At 39.6% G+C, this 19,436-nt stretch overlaps 1 protein-coding gene across 1 annotated transcript in view; it reads right to left on the bottom strand.

Annotated features, from left to right (window-relative positions):
- Positions 1-18,918, bottom strand: part of LOC104526030 (receptor-type tyrosine-protein phosphatase zeta-like) — a gene marked incomplete at its 3' end in the record, with an annotated part of 49,162 nt that extends 30,244 nt beyond the window's left edge. Inside the window, exons 1-3 of the mRNA XM_029085285.1 lie at positions 18,867-18,918; positions 17,207-17,263; positions 15,724-15,789 (exon numbers count right to left, since the gene is read on the bottom strand). Coding sequence (XP_028941118.1) covers positions 15,724-15,789; positions 17,207-17,263; positions 18,867-18,918 — 175 coding nt within the window. The remainder of the gene's footprint in view (positions 1-15,723; positions 15,790-17,206; positions 17,264-18,866) is intronic.
- Positions 18,919-19,436: the final 518 nt, after the last annotated feature.

The raw sequence follows: 19,436 nt of genomic DNA, 5'->3' as shown, positions 1-19,436 counted from the left end.
CACTGAAGGTAGAATAAATACTCACAATGCATTTCTGAGTATTTTTGCTACCCACTCCATCACTGCTAAAATCCATACATTTAAATTTTGTTTAGAAACATACTCTGTTGTTAATGTCATACCAATTGGTCACAACTCTAAGGGAGGACTGATTTGAAGTTCAATTTTAAGTTAAGGGATATCTTTTCACTGACTTCCACTGGCTTTAGTTCAGGCTGTTAGACTAAAGTTTGAAATCTGAAGATAGGTAATTAGCTGGGGTTGTAAAATTTAGTACTTACACAGCAATAATTAAAATGCTATTTACGTATTTATCAAAATGGGATTTATCTACGGGCAACAGCATAATAAAGCTGCTAACTGGGCATTTAATATTCATACAAGCATTGATTTTAAGACTATAAATCATTGCAATTGAATGATGCTTTAGCAGGAAATAAACTTTTCAACATAAGCGATATTTTGCCTAGGATACAGAACACTTTATGTGCCAACTTCCTTATATTGACTCATGGTTATAAAGTCAATGGAGTTAAAGTGAGGCTGAATTCATCTGCAGAATACGAATGAGAATATAGCTGGCTGTTTACCCATTAACATTCAGTTATCTTGAAAGACAGACAAAAAGAAAGAAAGAAAGAAAGAAAGAAGGAAGGAAGGAAGGAAGGAAGGAAGGAAGGAAGGAAGGAAGGAAGGAAGGAATGAGTCTCTGAAAAACTGGAAATGGTGTAATTGTGATGAACAGATCAGTAAATACTCCAAATTGTCTCCAGAGCATCTAGCAAATCTGTACTTTAACTTGTTCAGTAAATACAAGAGAGGGAGAAAAATAGTAAGCAGCAGTAAATGGGAGGTACTAGGCTGTGTGTGTGCGGGCAACTCTGGAGTTTCTCAGTTCTGCTGATGTGTGAAAACATGTCATCACAAGCTGCCCTTGAGAAGTGAAGTTGTAAAAATGGTATGAAATTCAACAATGCAAATAGTGAAATCATACATTTAGAGACTACTAGTGGGAGTTTTTGTGACTAATGAGACTCTCACCATAGGAAAAACACATGGGAGGAGGAGAGTCAGACTAAGGCAAGAGATCAGCATGACTGAGTCAAGACCTGCTGGTCAAACTAAAAGGCAAGATGGAATTACATAGGCAGTAGAAGCAAGGACAGGTATCCTGGAAAGAGTAGAGGGGCATTGCCCAGTTGTGTAAGGATGAGGTCAGGAAGGCCAAGGTGCAGCTGGAGCTGAACTTGGTAAGGGATGCCAAGAAAAACAAGAAGGGCTTCTACAGGCATGTAAACCAGAAAAGGAAGGTTAAAGAAAGCATACCCCGCCTGATGAGCAACAATGGTGATCTAGTAACAACAGAGGAGGTGAAGGCTGAGGTTCTCAACAACTTTTTTGCCTCAGACTTCACTGGTAACCTCACTCCTCACAGCTCTCAAGTTGATGGCCCACAAGACATGGACCAGGGAGACAAAGTCCATCGGAGAAACGTGAACATTCACAACTCCCTGGGACCTGATGTGATGTATCCCAGAGTCCGGAGGGAATTAGCTGGTGTAGTTGCCAAGCTACCCTCCATGATATTTGAGAAGTCATGGCAGTCTGGTGAAGTCCCTAGTGACTGGAAGAAAGGAAACATTACATCCATTTTTAAAGAGAGTAGAAAGAGGACTCTGGGAACTACTGACCTGTCAGCCTCACCTCTGTGCCTGGGAAGATCATGGAACAGATCCTCCTAGAAGCTATGCTGAAGCACATGGAGGACAGGGAGGTGATTCAAGACAGCCAGCATAGCTTTACTAGGGGCAGGTCCTGCCTGACCAACCTAGTGGCTTTCTACAATGAAGTAACTTCATCAGTAGACCAGGTAAGAGCTATGGATGTCATCTATCTGGATTTCTGTAATGCCTCTGACGCAGTCCCCCACAACATCCTTCTCCCTAGGTTGGAGAGATATGGATTTGATGGGTGGACTGTTCAGTGGGTAAGAAATTGGCTGGATAGTCACATCCAGAGGGTATTGGGCAATGGCTCAATGTCCAGATGGAACACAGTGACAAGGGGTGTCCCTCAAGAGTCTGTACTGGGACCAGTGCTGTTTAATATCTTAATTAATGATACTAACAGCAGGATTCAGTGCACCCTCAGCAAGTTCACTGATGACCACCAAGCTGTGGTGCAGTCAATGTGCCAGAGGGATGGGATGCCATCCGGAGGGACCTGGACAGGCTGGAAAAGAGGGCCCAGCTGAACTTCATGAGGTTCAACAAAGCCAAGTGCAGGGTCCTGCTCCTGGGACAGGACAATCCTCATTATTGATACAGGCTAGGAGATGATGTGCTGGAAAGCAGCCCTGAGGAAATGGACTTAGGAGTAGTAGTGGATGAAAAGCTGGACATGAGCCACCAACGTGCATCTGCAGCCCAGAAGGCCAACCACATCCTGGGCTACATCAAAATAAGTGTGGCCAGCAGGTCGAGAGAGGTGATTCTGCCCCTATACTCTGGTGAGACCTCATCTGGAATACTGCATCCAGTTTTGGAGTCCTCAACACAAAAAGGACATGTATCTGTTGGAGTGTGTCCACAGGAGGGCCACAAAAATGATCAAAGGGCTAGAACACCTCTCCTATGAAGACAGGCTGAGAGAGTTGGGGTTGTTCAGCCTGGAAAAGAGAAGGCTCCAGGGAGCAGCTTTCCAGTACCTGAAAGGTGCCTATAAGAGAGCTGGGGAAGAACTGTTCACAAGGGCATGTAGCAATAGGATGAGGGGTAATGGTTTTAAACTAGAAAAGGGCAGATTTAGGTTGGATATTAAGAAAAAGTTCAATATGAGGGTGGTGGATCATTGGAACAGGTTGCCCAGAGAGGCAGTGGAGGACCTGTCCCTGGAGATATTCAAGGTCAGGCTTGATGGGGCTCTGAGCAACCTGCTCTAGTAAAAATGTCCTTTACTTACTGCAGGGAGGGTTGGACTAGTTGACCTTTGAAGGTCCCTTCCAACCCAATACATTCTATGATTCTATGTCTGACAGTCTCAGAGGACTGTAAACGACAGTATGATGGAAAGGCAAGTGTGTTCTGAAGCTCTAATCAAGTAACACCCAGTAAAGATAGGAAAGCATTAATTTCTCTACACAAAGTCCAGAGGACAGTTCATCTGCGATAAGTGCATGAGATGCTGGTCACCCATGCTGAAGACAAAAGGAGACAAGAGACTAGACTATCTTGATTTAATTTAAAAAACAACAAAACAAAACAAAACAAAAAGCAGGAGAGGAGTATCAGTGCAGGAAAATAACGGCAATAGAAAAGAACTCTCCAAAAACCAAACCAACAAACCAACTGTGTTGGAAGAACCATATGTTCTCAATGGTCCACTAATACAGCTAGCTCGGAAATCCAGATAAGGCTGAAAAGCCAAGACTGAGTTTCTGAGATAGTCTTTCAGTGGAACTATGCAGAAAAATATCACAACTATTTTTAAAACAGAGTTTGATTAATTTTATGCAAGAGATGGCATGATTGCCTGGAACATCAGGGTGTTGGAGTTGGGGAGTCCATATCTGGTCCCAATAAGAAAAACCTGAACAGTTCAATGAAAGGAACTTAATCACACTGGAAAATCCTACTGACTTAATTCACAGGAGCTAAAGCTGAGCAATTGAGAGAAGAACATTTTACTTTAATGAAATATTTATCAAGGAGACAGACCAAAGTACACTGTAGTTCAGAGCTCTTTGTATGATCACCAAATCTGATGCAATGTGCTTTCAGTCTACCTAAACCATTTGTTGAAGAGAATATGACCAACTTAATCTGCAACAAGTGACTGGAATGGAATTTACTGGTAGATTGTTATTTGGAACAAAAACATTTATTCATATTTATGTTTGAAATCTGTTTATGAAGTGAATTATATATTTCACAGACAACAATATGACACAGTTGCATGGGATCGGCATTTTAAAAAGGATTTCACTATTTCATCTACAAAGCTATCTACAGTTTGCTAGCTAAAAACCTGAGGTTTGAAAAATAATGTTTTCTGATGGCTGGATGCAGGATGTACTTTATTTGTATTGACTTTCACACCAGGAAACCATATCAAAGAAAAGCTTTTTTGCTAATAACAATGTTTCAGATTGAATAATACATTACAGGGAAATAGAAAACACCTTCAAATCTTTTTATAGAAGGTATTTAATGAATACAGCACTGTGTAAATCTCACTGTTCTTCATCAGCATTTACATTTACGTACTGACCTGTTGAGTTGGCAAGCTCACCAGTAGGTTTATATATGTAACTTGTAACGCATCTATAGATACACCAACACTCTCACAAAGAGAAAATTCTTAACTGATTGATGGTTTTTATGGTACCAAATTGGGGGCAATCTTAAGCAGAATCTGCACGAAAAGCACCTTTTGTTATGTTCTATTTAACTGTGATACAGCAGGTAAGTGCCTTCCCTCATCGTATGTTGCTATAAAACGTGGGGTGGGTGTGCTGGCTTTTGTGACCCCTTGCAGGCATGCTGGCTGAACGCACCATGGTAACCATGCTGGAAAGCATCCCTGACATTTAGGAAAAAGCAGCTGGGAGAGACTGCAAGATAGTAAAGGAAACACTCAGCCAGCTCTTTCTCCATTAGTAACCTGGGAGGAGAAAGCATTTCTCCTGGAAACACAGGAGATAAAGTGGCAAACTGACAGTTACTTCATGCAGCCATTAATGAATGTCAGGGAGAAGTAGGCAACAAAACACTGTACAATCATTTGATGGTGGGGAAAAAAAGGGAATTTTATAATGCAAAAGGGGAACAAGTCATGGCTGCACCGTAAGAGAGGAAATGAGCCAATATGACAAAAAGTGTCAAATGGAAAGGGTAGGAAAATGGCTCTAGAGAAAGGGATGGAGTGAGAAGACACAGGAAGCCACCCAGAAAAGTTCTTTTTAGTACAGATCTTCAGATCTGTGATCAAGCCACTGCAACAGATTATCCTTGGTTCCTGTTATGCAGAGGAGAACAAATACCGTTCTCATTTTGATCAGATACACATGGTTACGGTAACGTACTGAACCCGTCTGAAGCAGGAAACTACAGCTGAAGAAAATGAATGGTTGCATTATTTAAAGTATGCGCCCCCTCCTCAAGAAAACATGTTACATATTGTCTATTGCCTGTTTGTGCTGGTCACCTTTGGTCTGCTCTGGATACTCTGAAAGCAGATAAAACACAAAGGCGTAATGAGCTAGTGCTCCTATTTAGAGCACTCTGCTCACACATACCTCTGCCCTGCTGTAAAGCTAGCCTCCATGAGGACATGTTTGAGTAATAATAATAATAATAAAAAATCTCCTTAACTGTAATTTTTCACTGACTAGCACTGCAGCCATAAATATTTGCTTTCCTGAAAACTGACAGAAAAAATATAGTAAAAAAAAAGAGATTTGTCATACTGTGTATATGCAAAGTGGTCAGAATATGTACAAGCAGGCAGAAAATCCACTCTGTTCTGAAACAGGGTAAAAGAATTTATGAACTATTGACCCAGTATTCCTAGATACTCCAACAATGGTATTTTTTTCAGGTTTTCCCTTTCAATTACTCAGGCAGGGTAATGTAAGATGGGCTTATGGGCTTTTTGTTGTTGTGTGCTTGGTTTTGCCATTAACTCAGTAAAAATAGTTGTTGTTGGTCTGTTGTCAGTTTCATGCATCCAAGCCCTGAATTGACTCCTTACACAGCTAGGGAAATACCAGAAGTTTGAAAACAAATTTCCAAATCCTTACATGTAAATGACTCTTCTTTCTCTTTTCCAGCATTCAACATATTACCCTTTTCTTTGTTTTCCCATTTTTAGTATCTTCATTTTCTCAACCGCCTTTAAAAAAATGTCTCTGGTTAACACAGTTTTCATCAGACAAAGCTCACTGCCAGAGAAGGCTCTGACAGAGAAACACCACATTCAGAGGGAAAACAGCTTAGCTCTTAAATGCAGCATGGTATGATAAAGGATGGAAGAAGACAGTCAATTGTTTCTGTGGCTCCTAAAATAGGATCAATGCCAGACAATATCAGATCAAGCCATAGTTTAATTTCTCATAAAGAAAGCTCTTGGGAGAGAGCTGAACAAGGCCGCCACTGGACGAATATGGAATTGGTGCAAGCACAACTGTTGGAAGCACAGCAAGAACTAGCTAAATATTCAGCTAGGTGTCCTGACCTGCCTTTTAACAAAAAGGACTGTGCACCTTTCACAGCTGAAAGAGATGCTCAGAACTGAACGTCTGCGATTCTGGCAACGAAACAACAGAGGGAACAGTTCATCTGATAAATCTAGTGGCTGCACAGTGCCACAGCCACCTTCCTATGGATGGCTTCAAATTAACAGTTACAGACTGACAGCTTTCAGTAGACCGACTTTTTTCAGTTGACAGACTTTTTTTTCTGTTGACAGACTTTTTCCACAAGAAGGGATGAGTTCGAGTGTGGTAGAGTGGTTTCCTATGCATCACAATTGTAGAAAAAAGGCAAAGGGAAGAAAGGGAAATTCAAGGACAAGTACAGGGGCACAGACTCTTAATTTGGAATCATACACTTTCATTAGGACGTAAGCAGCTTTTTGACATGCCAACTACTTCTTCGGGGTGGTGTGGTAAGCTTGCTACCCTGGTAGAGAAACAAGGTACAGGCTTCTTTGGAAAAACGTCCTAGAATGGATCTCCCCATTTTAAAGAACAACTGCATAATTCTCCTGTATGATTCAGGTTTCTCATGCCAGCCATGATATTGCATATAAGCCAAGTGCATAATAAACAAAACCCACATCTCATTCCTCAGAAACTCTTGACAGAAAGTATTCTGTGTACAAATAAAAACTATTTCTGCCCCATGTCAAGTTACCCTCTTTGTCCTGAGTCACTACCAGGTGCAGCAAGCCCGCAGCCTGCACCAACCATTCATTGTTGGCACCTTGTGGCCACTGCACCCGCACTGATGAAAGACTTCCGTTTAAAACCATTACCCCTTGTCCTATTGCTACAGGCCCTGATAAAAAGTCTGTCCCCATCTTTCTTTTAAGCCCCATTCAAATATTGAAAGGCTGCAATAAGGTCTCCCTGGAGCTTTCTCTTCTCCAGGCTGAACAACCCCAACTGTCTCAGCCCTTCCTCATAGCAGAGGTGTTCCAGCCCTCTCATCATTTTTGTGGCTCTCCTCTGGACCCGCTCCAACAGGTCCATGTCTTTCCTTTACTGAGGATTCCAGAGCTGGACACAGTACTGTAGGTGGGATCTGCATCAACAGGTGGAGACCTTTAGGCAGCTGGACCCCAAAATGACCTGTATTAGCTCAGAAGCTCCTTTTGATTGTGTTAGGCTGTTTGTGTAACTGATGTTCCAGTACAACCTTAAGCAACTGAGAAAAGATGATTCAAAGTGAGCATCAAACTCACTGAGACTGCACTACCTTTTAACTCTGGAGGCAAGAGGTGACTGTACCATCACTCCAAGGAAACCAGCTGTATCGTGACTGTGATCACAGGGTGAATTTTGCGGCAGGTGCACCTGCCTTAACAAAAGACCAGAGGGCTTTAGGACTGCTGTGTCCTTACTTTCTGCACCCTTGCTTTTCATGCCTTTACAGTGCTTATAAGTACTGTATGCACTTGACCATCTGTGCTGACCATCGCATACACACCTTGGGTCAGTGACTAAGGTAACGTACACCCCTTGGGTGAGGAATAAAGGGGTTTAGGCCTTCATCCCGTAAGAGCTGACATGGCAATATACGATTGTGGTGGTTTCTCTGAAATGAGAAGGTGACATTCTTCATACATGGCAAGGGAAGACCTATGGAACTGGATATGCCATTTCTACAAGTTAATTTTAGAAAGATCATGATTTTTCAGGGGTTTAATTTTTTTCAATAAATGCTGGTTTGTCTAAAATGAAACTGCTGATGGGTTTCCCTCACTTCTCAATTTGAAAAGTTTTGGAAAAAATACTATTTTCTTGGGAAAAAAAATCAGACTGTAACATTTGAAAATGAAATTCCAAAGTACAGCATGAAAAGGTGGTTTAACTTCATTTACAGTAATTTGCAGTAACTTAACATTCAAAATCTAGAGATTTAAGTAGTATGTGCTGCCTTCCTATGCTCTGCTTAACTAAATCAGGCACAGCTGCAAAATGCCAAGCACATATCCCTCACTGATCTTACAGTGGTTGTGGCTACAGGGACACCTGAGCCTACATGAGAGTTTTCTGCTGTCAAGAGAGAGGCCACACTACTGCCCTCTCCTTCTCATTGTCCTTCCTCTTACCCTTATCTTCTCTCTGTGCTCCTAGCAACAGCAGATCTGTCCAGCCATACCTTTGGGAAGACTGCTTTAACTCTTACTGACCCGTGCAAAAACTATCTAGAAAGGTTTGTTTTCTATTGAATTAATGAGTTACAGAAAGGTCATGAACGGCTTCAAATTTGTAAGTACATTGCACAGTTAGTTACTGCCCTTATTCCAGTGCATTCGCAAACTGCTTACTGAAATGAATGGGATTTGAATACATCAGGAAAAAAACCCAAAAACTTACTTAACAGCAGAACAGCCTCTGAGTAAAAATGTTTGTAAGAAAGTCCTAAACAAATAGGCTGTATCAGGTGAGTAAAGCAAGGCCTTCTGCAAACAGAAGCAATGGGAGAATTATTTGCTAGGCTCTAAGCTTCACAAATCCATAAATCATATTGATATGGAGGTGATGATGATCCCAAGGTAGTAATCTCAGCAAGTAGTTCTCAAGAATATATCCTTCCCATTGCAGCACAGATTGAACACACTTGCAAATGAGAAATCATTTGTAGTATATACATGAGGATACTTTTATGATCGTTTTGAAGGGCAAAGAGGCTTAACCAGAGGCAGTAGTCTACTGTGAGATACCCACAATCTGCTTTTTTCATTTCACTTGGGTGTATTCCCAAAGACAGCAATCCTAAAAAAATCTTTTAATTTCCAAATCCATTTACTTAATGGGTAGCCTCTACATCTTTCTGACCTCTGGCCAGAACTTACCAAAACAGCAGGGCCATGCTATGCAAATACCTCATGCTTTGATTTCGACACTTCAGAAACCAGCCCTCCTGTGTTTGAATCATTTAGTTGATGCTCAGAATGAGATGCTGTGCAGTTTCTGAAAAAGACCCAGCTGTTTTCTTCGCTTATACCATTTAAGGAGTGAAATGAGGGAAAGGAACAGGTCTTATCAGAGTTCTTTATCAGGAAACTCTGGCAACTGGATCACTTAAATCTTTATTGACAGAAAAATGCTATAATTTTATCAGTGAGGAGCCAAATACAAATACCAACATGCGGTTCTTCATACTTGTCCCACAAGCATCCAACTTTGAAAGGTTCTTGAATATGGGGTTGTCCTCTTACCACCCCTCCAAAAAAATCCCTTGTAACAGATTTCCACTCAGTTTATCCTACAAATACTGACTGCATCAAAACTAAATAAGTTGCACTTTGCTGCCAGTAGCCTTCTACAGCTCAAAGATCAGTTCTCCTGATTGTAAAGAAAGGATGTTTGAAACAGACTCTCCCAAACCATGTAACTTCATATGCATTCAAAAGTCTGATCACAAATATACTGAATAGATACATTATTTGTGTTGAATAACATGTTTTGTGGTGTTGATTCAGTACACTGAGGGATGTCAAAAGGGATTGCTCTATGGTCAGCAACGCCAGCATGTAGCTTTCTGCTTGAGCATACCTTGTCTCCTTGATGTGAACAGATGCGTAACACTGCAATTTCTGTTGATGAATCATCAGTCTTCCCCAAAACATAATAATGTCATAGACTTTTTAATTAATGAGCCTGTGAATTTAGTGACAAAACACTGGAACCTTGAGTGACTGTGTGATCTGGGGGATGTAAATACATGTAATGAGCTATCATGCAAGAAAAGTTATGACGGCCTCTGAAACATAAGGTCTACTAAAAAAGAAAAGACCCTCTGCAGAGCTATTTTTGTATGACTTACTAAAACAATGCATGTTATTTTGATTTCTTATGCTGCAACATTTACAGAAGGAACCCACAGGGCCCAAGAGTATAGGCTTTTCTTTATTACTTACAACAGATAGCATTTACAGAAGGAACCCACAGGGCCCAAGAGGCTTTTCTTTATTACTTACAACAGATACAGCACATCAGTCATGACTATACTTGGTAAATATAAAACACAAAGTGATTTATTTCAGAGAGAGGATAAAAAGACCAGATCTTCTCACATAGTTTTGCTGACAGTGCCATGGTAGTTAGTTAGCACGAAAAAATGTGAACTTCATTTAGTATGCATCATCTCCCCAGAGCACGGTTTTATCCATCCAGTGAAGGCAGGAGGTTTCAAGAGCTTTTAACCAGGGCTCTCTTGGAGACATTTCAGTTTGGTCTGGTAGAACTGTCTATTAAATCAGTCAGTTCAGCAAGCAGCTCATGGATCCCACCTGTGTCAGGCTCCTGCTGGCACCTCCCGCTCTCCCACACAGCCCGATTGTCAGGATTTGGCTCACAAAATGGCTCCTCTATCATACTCCACTCTGGCCTGCAATGGGCAGGACCCAGACCCTACGCCTCTACCCTCCAGCTCCCCTTGCCCGTGTTCCTGTCTCACAAGATGCTCACACTCACACAAACACTCTTCAGCACAGATGCTTCTCTGCAGCTGCAGGACAGAAGGCAACATCTGTATGCCTCGCCTCGTTCATCTTCCCAGTAGATCACTGCTGAATAGCAGGGCAGGGAGAGGACAAGAGGACAGCCTGGAACTTACCAGTTTACCAGGATCAAATTGTGGGGTAATAGAAGCAGGAGATGTTTCACAAAATAAGCAGAATTAGCTACCAATGTCAAAATCATTTTTCTTGAGTCACAGCTAAGATAGTGAAGATGCTTGCTCGCTTTTTAGTCTGAACAAAAAGCAAAATACTCCTGTAAATTATTATTGATAAAAGCAACAACCTACTTTCCCACAAACTTTATGAGCAGCGACTCTGCAGTAGAATCTCCTCAGTACTGAAAGATGATAGAACAACATTTGAAATGGTGTTCTGTAAAATTAAAACATTAGATCTTGTTTAGGCAAGAAAGAGAACGTTTTGTCACTACCACTGAAAAGAAGGCAATTTTCATTTCTCAGCCAAACTACAGGCATCAACACTTGAAGCCATCAGTGCAGATTTCCAGGACCTGGGGTGGCAAAAACAGTCTTTCAACTGACAACTGAGGTTTTGTCTGTGTAGTCATAGTAATGGGGAATGATGAACTATAGGGATATCTCCAGGAGGTGTTGAATCAAGCACTGAATGATAACAATTTTAAGCTTAACAAGATTAGTTCAATGTTCAACATGGGAGGAAAACCAACAAGCCATTATGTTTAGCTGTTGCTATTGTGGAAAGTATTGGTGTAAGGGCCAGAAAAGCATCATCAATGTACTGCCAAGTTTTACTACTGAGATACAGCAGATAATAAAAATTATCTGAAAAGATCATAATTAATTATCCTCGTAGACAATGAGTTGTGTATGTCAGCACTGTGTTCTTGCAGCCAGGAAGACTAAGAAAGTACAGGGTTACATTAGCAAAGGTGCAGCCTGCAGGACAAGGGAAGTGATTATTTCCCTCTACTGCATGAGTGAGGTGACAGCAAGAATGTGGAGTTCAGTTTCTACTTCCTAACCCAGTACAAGATGGGTATTAACAAACTACAGGCCACTGGGTTGGAGCACTAGTTGTACAAGGGGAGGCTGAAGCACTTGTGTTTGCTGAGGCTTGAGAAGAGAGGAGGAACCTAGCTGAGGTCTACTGCTGTGTAAAGGCAAAGTACAGTGCACAAGGAAGGAGTGAAAGGCAATGGTTATGAGTTGCAACAAGAAAAATTGCAGTTGTGTAAATAAAAGAAAAATAATTCAAAATGACAGTAGAATCCATGACCCAGGCTGCAGCATCTCCATACTTGGAGATTTTCAAAAATCTGCTGGACAAGGTCTGAACAATCTGCTTCAGCTTTGCAGGTTACTCTGCTTTGAGCAGGGGTTTGGACCAGATGATCTCCAAGGGCGCCATCAAACCTATGTTATACTGTGATTCATGAATCTTGCCCCCAGAGAAAAGGGAAATATGATTCACATTCTGCTTGCAAACAACAAAATTGCTCTTTGAATACCCAGAGACTGAAGAATTTGTACTAAAATTGCCCTCTGCTCAAGATCAGAGTTGCCAGTATTTATAAGGCACTTCTGTATCAGGGTATTGCATAATGAATGGCAGCACAAACTGAACTTAATAACCCTGAATGATGAGACAAAGAACACTGAACTGGCTGTGCTGTTCATTTACATAATAAATTCAATTTTAAAAATCCCTCAGTTTTTGTAATTCCTGGAAGGCTGTTTAGAATTTCTTGCTTTTAGCAGAATTCAGGTCTGTTTTTTTCCCCTAAACCACATAGCTTGTCTTGCTCTTGAACAAGAACCCAAATCCCAAGAGTAAAAAACCCTACAGAAAGAAATTTAGTTTAAAAATTTTTTTTTTTTGTGGTATCATTTGATAATTCTACATGTGAACATTCAGACTTGGGACTTTTCACACTGCTATCAACTAGTCATGTTAAAAAAACCCAAAACCCAACACAAACCAGCATTATATCATTCCTTCTGCCAAAAAACAATGCAGATAAACAAAGCAGCAATAAAAATTAATCCTTCATCTGTATGACAGAGAAATACTGGAAGCTTATATTGGTCACTTTATGGTTTGAAATAATATGAGACTGCCTAACCTTAGTAGTGTAGCTAAATAATACCTAAATGATCTCTCGTCATCAATTAGTATGTAACCGATTTGAGGAAATAAAATTTCTCAGCAGACTTGCTTTTCCTGCACAAAAATGGTTGGATTCTCTTTTGGTATACGATATAATTTGAAAGTATTAATGTTGTTACAAAATTTTTATTTCTATCACTGTTTTAATGAAAAATACAATTAAAGTTTGTTAAAATTCAGTAATTCTACTAATGAATTAGCTTCAAGAACCACTTATTCCTGAAAAAAAGACGCATCTCGCACTTTCTACTTCTTTAATACTATATTTGTTCATGCAAATATATGCAAAGTCAGAACATACACACAAAAAACCCCCATGCTTGCAAATGCAAGATTTGTCTATGGCTTAAAGCAGAGCCCTTAGAAGTACTACAAAATGTTTCTAGTAACATTTATGAGTTCATTAAACATTTACCCAAGAGTCAAAATCTGATGATGAGTCACATAAATTACAGTATGCAAAGTTACTTTATTATAAAACCTCACCTTCAGAAATTGCATTATTTCAGCAGGTAAGATTCAAGTTATTTCTCTAGTCCCATTTTACTTTCATCTCACAGCACCATCTCAGTAAAGAACTGTGTTGACCCACTGTGGCTAATGTATTTGAAATTTCTTATTTGATATAGAGAATTACATCTGGTCAAACTCAGATTAGCTTAACGAACCAGTTAGATTTTCCTTAGTTATGGTGGATTAAACTCCATGCTTGCAGGATCCCAAGGTCCCCTTCTAACACTCCATTAGTACACAGAGGCTAATTTTTTGAGGTCTTTCAGTGAGCAGGTAATAAGACAGAAGGATGAACTGACAAAGCATTGCTCATCTACTCAGAAATGTGCATGAGGCCTCATATGCCTCAAAACCATAAGTCTGAGCTAGGTATAGTAGTTATACATACAGTACTCGATATCGCTTGCCCCAGGAATAAAATTATGAGATTAAAATCAATCAATAAATAATAATAATACTACAAATTATAATAAAATATTATTATAATAAATTATAAATAAATCAGATCAAAAATCAATATACCTCAGCCTCTAGACTTCTGTGCCTCCAACACACAATGTTAAAATCTGTACTTTTTCTTCATATTCAGGAAGACTGAGGTTATTTAAGTGAAAGCTTCATTTGTGTATTCCCTTCATGCCATGAACCAATATGGATATACATACAGACCTACCATAAAGCTATGAAAATTCATGTCTGACCATGCCTCAGACTGCTGTGCCATGAGCGCTGGGGGCTTGCTGAGCCCGCGGCAGAGAGCTTGGTGCCGTGGCAGGACCAGGGGCTGGGGGATGCTGGGGCAGGGTGCTGCTGGGGCAAGGGGCTGCCAGTCAGGGCACACACTGCTCAGCAGGGCTCCTCTCACACCTGGCCAGCTCATGCGCCTCATGCAGCTGATTATATAGGTCTGAACAGGTAGAAAGGCTTTCCCAACAGTGAAGGCACTAGAGCAAGGCGTATGAAGTGAGATGACTACACAAATGTATCCCACATGTAAGGGAGAGAACCAACAGGTCTGAGTCCTCTGGCTCCCCAAGTTGTCTGTGCTGTTTTGCCATCCAGAATATCAGGTAAATGTCACTTGCAGCTGTGGCAGCAGTTGCACAGTGTGTGGGTGCTGCGTACAGGCTAGGGAAGAGCTCTATCCACTGATATCCTATGCAAAACCCACTCACTGCTCTTTAAAGTAAACTCATAAATTGCCCTCTGGTCACTTGTAATCCTGGAAGCTTATCCCCGCATTCCCCTAACTGCAATATTAAAAAATAGATGGATTTTGAACATGAAATATTGTATTGATTGATCTTATGCTTGGATTTTGCAGTACAATGTGTGTAAGTGGGAGTTTTCATTATAAATCTCATTTTGAAGGGTTTATGACTAGCCTGTTTCAATTCTCTCTAGGCTCAAAACTTGTTAGATATGTTTTACCCTGGAAGATAAAAACTGTCTTGAAAATGAGAAAGAGAGGGAAAGAAAGAAAAAGAATGGTGTAACTTTCTTTAACTACAGGAACATATTTTGAACCAAATATCTGAAACACTGAAATTTGACAGTCCTTATTTCTTTTCATAAGTTGGTGATTTTTGAAACAGTAACTTAATTCTTTAAAAATTTAAGAATCTATACATATCCTCAGGAAGTCACTTCTTACCTTCTGGGTAACATATACCTATCATTTAGGACAAAAATATGTTTTCAATACTACTGAAAGTGGCTTGACTTTTACAGAAGAATCTAGGAGGCAAATTGTGAATTTCCCATAGTTCTTCTCTGATGAGGCAAAGGTTGTGCAGAATTTAAGGGTATACTTTTCTTACTTATGCAAATGAGAGAGGCCAAATGACTGATTTTTGAGGAGAATCAGGGTGAGCACAGGAAAGGGTGTTCAGGTACTCAGAAGCAAAGTACAGAAGTTCATATGCAGTATATGGATATGTTCTTACCCACATAACATGCTGCGCCTTGTTTCAACCTTTCTGTTTGCTTTTCAAACTTGCTAGAATGGTAATATTCAGATGATAAAGGAGGTCCTAACAATTTCTTGTCCCAGCCTTCATCAAGTTCAGGGTTAAGGTTTTAAAGATGTGAACTTTCTCTTTCCCAAAGTAAAAGATGTAAGAAATTAAAATAGTCTTTCCTGTTGTAAAGTTCTTGCAATTTTTTAGACTCCATTTTCTACATTTTTATTTTAGCAACTGTTTAGGCATATGGAAAGTGGTGTACAGACATAACAGGCTTTTGAAGGTCTAATAATGAACATGAAAATATCAAAGTGACATAAGTTCTTCAATAGACAGTTTTGCTTACCTGTATATGACCAATCAATCTCTTCAATCAGTTTCCGCTGTTGCCTATAGTATCCATACACCAAATCTGCAAAATAGCAATGAATTTACAATATAAAAACCAGAACCCTAATAGGAAAATCAACTGTAGATGGCAATCCCCCCTCCTCCCAACAAGATAATCAGTGTTTTAATTACTAATTAATTATTCACTTTGTCCTTATCTTGGATCTCGAATTATAAATACTGGTTGAACAGAATATAAATACCATCAACATTGTAGCATATAAAGGACACAAAGAAAGCAAACAGAAATTATTTCCAGTTTATTTGACTGTAATTTGTTATTCAATTTTTAACCCTTAGCTAAAGACTTCACATATGTATACTATTAGGACTAATGCTTTATTCTACCCAGTTTTCTTTCTTTATGTTCACATTATGTCTATTTTCTTTATATTCCACCCAGTATTTTGTTTCTTTCTTTTTTTTCTTTTCTTTCTCTCCTTCCCCTTTCCTTTTTCCCCTTTCCTTTTTCCCCTTTCCTTTTTCCAAACAACCATGCTTTCTCTTTTAAAGGTAATACAACTCCTCCCTGAAGAAACCATCTTCTGTGACATCATTTAGAAAAAAAATCTAGATTACCTAGAAATCAATGCGAGTTAAACTTTCACTTCAGTGTGGTCAGGACTTAACATATTTTCTCTAACTTTGTACTAGTGATACCATTTTAAAAGAGTGAAAAAACCCTCTAAAATGTCATTTTACTGTACTAGCATCAGCAATATTACAGCTGAAGTTTGCGAAGTTACTTGTATCTCCATAAACTTTATGCAGAGAGACTAGATATTAGATACTTTTTAGTGACATTCTATTTCTCTAGAGAGAAACATCTAACTGCATAAATACTCATAGATTTATTCTGACTACTGAATAACCTTCACCCTCATCCTTTTTATGCCAGTACAACTCTAGCAACACTACAGCAACTGTCATTTCAAGAGTCATAATGTTAACTAGCTTCATTAAATACTGTTCTCAAGAAGCACAATATAACCTATTTAAGAAATAGTTGCGTATGAGCATGTTCAGCACACATATGGATTGCTTCCTTGAGAAAATGCCATAGAATTCTGCTCATATAAATACAATTTAATGAAACAGTTTCACAGCATCCATTTCTTTCTCTTTAATGCAGAAAAGTATGTAGTGTTGATTATAGGATGTTAAATCATAATTGCTATTTGCAAGGTTAGAAATATTCTATGTCTTACAATGACTTTCTGCTACCTATCTGAAGTCTGTATGTTTTAATAACTTCATCAAAACTTCTGTCTCCTCCATGAAACTGCAATGGCCCTTAAATGTTTTTCTCCTCCCTTTCTCCCTCCCCACCAAGAAATCCTCCTTGCAACACTGGGCAACATTCACTCATGACTAAGATTTTTACAAAAATATCAAACGTTACATGTAAGTAACAGCACTGAAAAGGGATTTACACGCACCAGCATTGTCTTTGGACCACATTTTCAAGTCAATGTGCTTTGTTTCTGCTTCTTTAACTAATTATGTAAAAGAAAGCTGTTTAAGTTCTGATTCACAGGTGTTAGTTGCTGTCTCCAGTTTCCCCCTTTATCCATTGTCCTCCTAATTGTTACTTCAAACAATCAGCTGAGCATTCATATGCTAACTAAGCAGGATTTGGGCGTGAGAGCTCCCACCACTTTTTAAATTCCACATGGAGGTCTGATGGACAAGGAGTGATAGCTTCAATGAACAACAAAAAAAGGGGCAAGGTTCACTTTTTTGGTGCATTACACACTTATAGACCCAGTAAATCTTATGGAAAGTCTTTATAAATGCCAAGAGACGTTAAGAGTTCACACACCTTCTTTCCTCTCCTATTCACCTATTGTGCTTCCACAGCCCCTGCACTGCACACCCACAGCCATGCGCCTTCTCACATCTCCAGGCGCTGTCAGTGGTTTTGATCTTGCCTCTTTCCACTACAAATATGTAGTAAAATTGGGGAAGGATAGCAAATTTAATCTGGGGAAGGAAGTGATTGAGGAATCATAGCTAGCATGGGTGTCAGAGAAAAGCTGTGTGTGAGTGTGTGAGAACAAATGAATGCAGCAATTCATCATCATCATAGAATGGTTTCAGTTGGAAGGAACTTTTCAAGGTCATCTAGTCCAACCCCCCTGCAGTGAGCAGGGACATCTTCAATTAGATCAGGTTGCTCAGAGCCCCACCCAACCTGATCTTGAATGTTTCCAGGGATGGGGTTTCTATCACCTCCCTGGGCAATTTGTTCCAGTGTTTTTCATCACCTTCATTGTAAAAATTTTTGTCCTTATATCTAGTCTGAATCTCCCTTCTATTAGTTTAAAACCATTTCCCCTTTTCCTATTACTACAGGCCCTGCCCTTGCTCTTCCCTTGAGCTACTTGTGTAAACTGCCCTGGCAAAACACAACCATGCATCATATAAAGCCCTGCATGTAAAGTCAGGGTTGACCAGCTAATCATCTAGAGAGCAACTGATTTTTTTCTTTTCTTTTAATTTAATTTAATTTAATTCACTTTTATTTTAATAAATTGTCATCCCTTTTGCCCATGGTATATGACAGCAGGTTCTTATGTTTAAATAGTGTATTTAAATTAATTACATTTAATTTAAATGAATATAGTAATAATGAGAAAATCCTCACAAAAGAGAAGGCAAAATCTATGTCAAATTTTTGTTTTCTATGTAAATCTATGATATACAAATACCAAATACACTTGAGCTTTATCAGCTTGACAGTCAGCATGACTCTTGTGACACTGACTGACATCTTCAGCCAGTGCCCAAAATAGTTTGAATTTTACTGGTTGAGCTGCTGCTTTATGAAGCAAAAAATCCTTAATGTTCTGTTCTGCTTCCAGGAAGCTGCTGAACATGTTTCCATAGATTGTTGATTTATTCATAGAACAAGGCAGCTCAGTTGCAGGATCATGCTTTAACCAGTTTTATGGTTATCTTTCTATGCTTGTCAAGGAGACAAACAAGATATCATTAGATGTGTTTTGTTCCCTTTTGCTTCCCTCTTTCAAAGCCAAAGTTTTCTGTCTGAGGCTGTGAGACTTATTTCTTTTTATATTCTGTCCAAAGAGTGCTCACCCCATTGCCCAAGGCCCATGAGGTCAGGAATAATGGTGGCAAATGCTCCCATCTTGGCTCATGAGGGGTAGCAGGACTCACTGATTTGTGGATGACCTTGTCTCATGTTCGGTCATGGTAAGCAAACAGAGAAGATGGGTTTCTGGTTCAAGCATAGTGCTGGGAGTAATAAGATCTTATAGATATTTTTTCCTGTTTAAAAAGTACAAATAACCAGGTTTTCTTCCTCCGAACATGACTCTGATATTCCTTTTGCACTTACTGGCCTGGGTTCAGTTGCTTTTGATTTACTGCTGTGAATGAAACATTCAGATCTTCAATGTGTATTTATTCATATGTAAAGGTAAAAAAAAAATAATAACTTTAAAGATTAACAGGAAGAAAGGTCTTTGATGAAGGCCCTCTTGATTTGGCTCTCTGTGCCAAGATAACGAGTCAGAGAAGCGGAAATGGGACCTTAAACTTCTGAATTCTGTTGGGAAAAATCCTCTGAGAGATGCTGAGGCAACAAGCTCCAAGTATCCACTGAAGACCCCTCTCCTAAGGCTCGGTACAAAGGCTATTCTGAGT

The sequence above is a fragment of the Antrostomus carolinensis genome, unplaced genomic scaffold, assembly GCF_000700745.2.
Source record: "Antrostomus carolinensis isolate BGI_N321 unplaced genomic scaffold, ASM70074v2 scaffold9106, whole genome shotgun sequence".
NCBI classification, from domain to species: Eukaryota; Metazoa; Chordata; class Aves; order Caprimulgiformes; family Caprimulgidae; genus Antrostomus; species Antrostomus carolinensis.
The sequence above is the reverse complement of the archived record's forward strand: the minus strand, read 5'-3'. Positions and strand labels throughout refer to the sequence as shown.